The sequence below is a fragment of the Anoplophora glabripennis genome, unplaced genomic scaffold, assembly GCF_000390285.2.
Source record: "Anoplophora glabripennis isolate ALB-LARVAE unplaced genomic scaffold, Agla_2.0 scaffold926, whole genome shotgun sequence".
Classification (NCBI taxonomy): Eukaryota; Metazoa; Arthropoda; class Insecta; order Coleoptera; family Cerambycidae; genus Anoplophora; species Anoplophora glabripennis.
The window spans coordinates 114,354-116,878 of record NW_019417739.1 but is presented as its reverse complement, the minus strand read 5'-3'; the positions used below and the strand labels follow the sequence as shown (position 1 = coordinate 116,878).

At 35.4% G+C, this 2,525-nt stretch overlaps 1 protein-coding gene across 1 annotated transcript; it reads right to left on the bottom strand.

Annotated features, from left to right (window-relative positions):
• Positions 1-208: 208 nt before the first annotated feature.
• Positions 209-1,471, bottom strand: LOC108913390 (zinc finger BED domain-containing protein 4-like). Its single transcript, XM_018718941.1, has one exon. The coding sequence runs from the start codon at positions 1,469-1,471 to the stop codon at positions 209-211; it is 1,263 nt and encodes a 420-aa protein (XP_018574457.1).
• Positions 1,472-2,525: the final 1,054 nt, after the last annotated feature.

The window sequence follows — 2,525 nt, the reverse complement described above, 5'->3', positions numbered from 1 at the left end:
CAATCTCGTTTGCAATTGGGTTTTTTCCCTGATCGCGACATTGACTATTGTTTTCATTTGCTACTTCATCGAAACAATCCCAAAAGGTGTCGTGTTCCTCTATTTCTTTGTAGGTATTGGAGACGCCGATGAACTACCACTGTTAGAAGACTCGTCGCAAGTCATTTTTAGGTACTCCAATAAGATCTTCTGTCACGCTCTTTCAGCTTCAAGTGTTCCCAAATAGTTTGTCTAAGAAAGTTGCAATAAGGTAAGTCGGATCTTCACTCATGGTGTTAAAACGAGATTCCAATTCAGCTGTTAAGGAGGCTCTCATTCGGGACAAGTCGGCTGTTCGTTGTGCAGTCTCATTCTTCTCTAAGTATTTTTTTAATGCAGCTACATGCGGCATAACTTCGGATATGCAGGAAAGGCCAGAACTTGTGATTTTAGTTATTTCTTCAAATGGCTTTAAAAGTTTTACACACTGTTCCATCAAGCACCACTGATGAGTTGTTAAATTCGTGAGTTTGTCGTCGTGCTCAGCCACATAAAGAGAGATTGCCCGTTTTTGTTCCAACAAGCGTTCTGCCATATAGAAGGTAGAATTCCACCTCGTGTTGATATCCTGCACTAATTGATGCTCAGGTAAACTTAACTCCTTTTGAATCACCAACAGTTTTTCTTGTGCTAAACCCGAATGATTAAAGTGAGTTACAAGACGTCTACCTTTGGCAATCATGTCCATTACTTCAGACTGTATCTTCAATGATTCAGTCACAACCCTTTGAAATGAATGAATGAAACATCTGGCAGAATTATACTCCGCCATTCGAACGCCTTTCACCATGTTAGCACCACTGTCATGAACAAGTACATGTACTTTACTTTGCTCAATATCCCAGCGAGCTGCGATAGCATTGAATTCATTGGCTATGTTTTCTCCAGTGTGAGATCCTAAAAACGGTTTCATTGCGAGAACTCCGTGTTGAAGCTGGAATTCTGGAGACAACCAATGAGCTGTGAAACTCAGAAAGCTAGAGTTATTATGCAAACATGTCCACATATCAGAAGTGACAGAAACTGCCACTGCGTTTGAAATGCTTGTTTTAATTTTTTCAAAAATTTTGTTGTAGATATCGGGAACAATTTTTTGGGTTATATAGGTGCGGCTTGGCATTTCATAGCGGGGTAAAGCTTGTTGCAAGAGTCTTTTGAACCCAACCCTTTCTACAATAGAAAGCAGCTCATTATCTAGTGCGATCACTTCTGCAATTAAATAATTATACTTTTTTGCCTTTGTATCGTTTATATCCCAAAGCAGTTTTCTTTCAAACGATTCTGACAAAGTTAGCTGCTTTTCTGTCAATGTCGAAGACGAACTTGTACTAGGGACAGCGGGTTCCACAAGCTGCGCAGGTACGCCTTTGTCTTTCCCTTTTTTCACCAATAGAAACTTCTCTAGATGTTTTGATTTTAAATGATTACTCATGGCAGAAGTACCTGAGGGAAGATAAAAAAATATCATTACATATGTATATAATCTAAAGTGAAATGTCTCTTGTTTCGGAGATCTTGGAAATAAAACTGTTTCGGATATTTTACTTAACTAAAGTATATTTACTAATACGTTGACAATCTTAGTTTACTTGCTAAGGAAGATCGTAAGTAAGTTCCCATTTTGAATACAATAATTGGTTTTTATAGTGCCCTAGGTTAAATTATCATTAAGTGTTGATGACCAGTGATTAGGTACAGTCCAAGGAATTCCAAATCCTAAGCCTCTTAATTGTATCAATAAAATAAATGTAATCTAATATATTAATAGGGTTATAATTTGTATCTGGATAAACCCGGACCCTTCAATTATTCCCGTTTGATGTATAAACTAGTTTATTATTGTCAGGTAATTTATTATCTTTAGTTACAGTTTGAATATATTTCAAAAGCGATAATTGATCAGTTAGAGATTTAATGGTCATAGCTTGATTAGTTATATGTATATCTTTCTATCTCAAAATTTCTTCTAAGTACTTAATTCTTATCTACATCGCGCTGTTCGTCTATCGAATCCAAGTAATCTGAAGCTTTTTCAGATGAAATAGTAACATCACCAACGTAAGGTGTATCCTCACAGCATGTTATCAAGTTGTCTTCGTGATATTTTACATTTTTTACAGATTTGAGGCAGCTAGGATGATATTCTTTCACATCTTATGCATTTGACACCATTAGGTGCACGTTTTAAACATCTCTTACAATTTGTAGCAGATTCCAAATTAATATCCATTTTAAATAAGACAACTTAAAACGACCGTTGGTGTTTTTTTTTGTAGATAATATGAGGATAATGTCATTCTTTGTAATTCACCCTCCACTAAAGAACGATATGATTTGACATCCTTTGAATGATTTGCCATATTGACTTTCATTTTAATGATTAATTTTTTAAAATAGTCTTCTTTCTGAAAAAAAATCATATACTTACGTTTAATATTTCTTGCAGAAAAGGCTAAAATAGTAAATCTACAGGGAATTTCCTATTT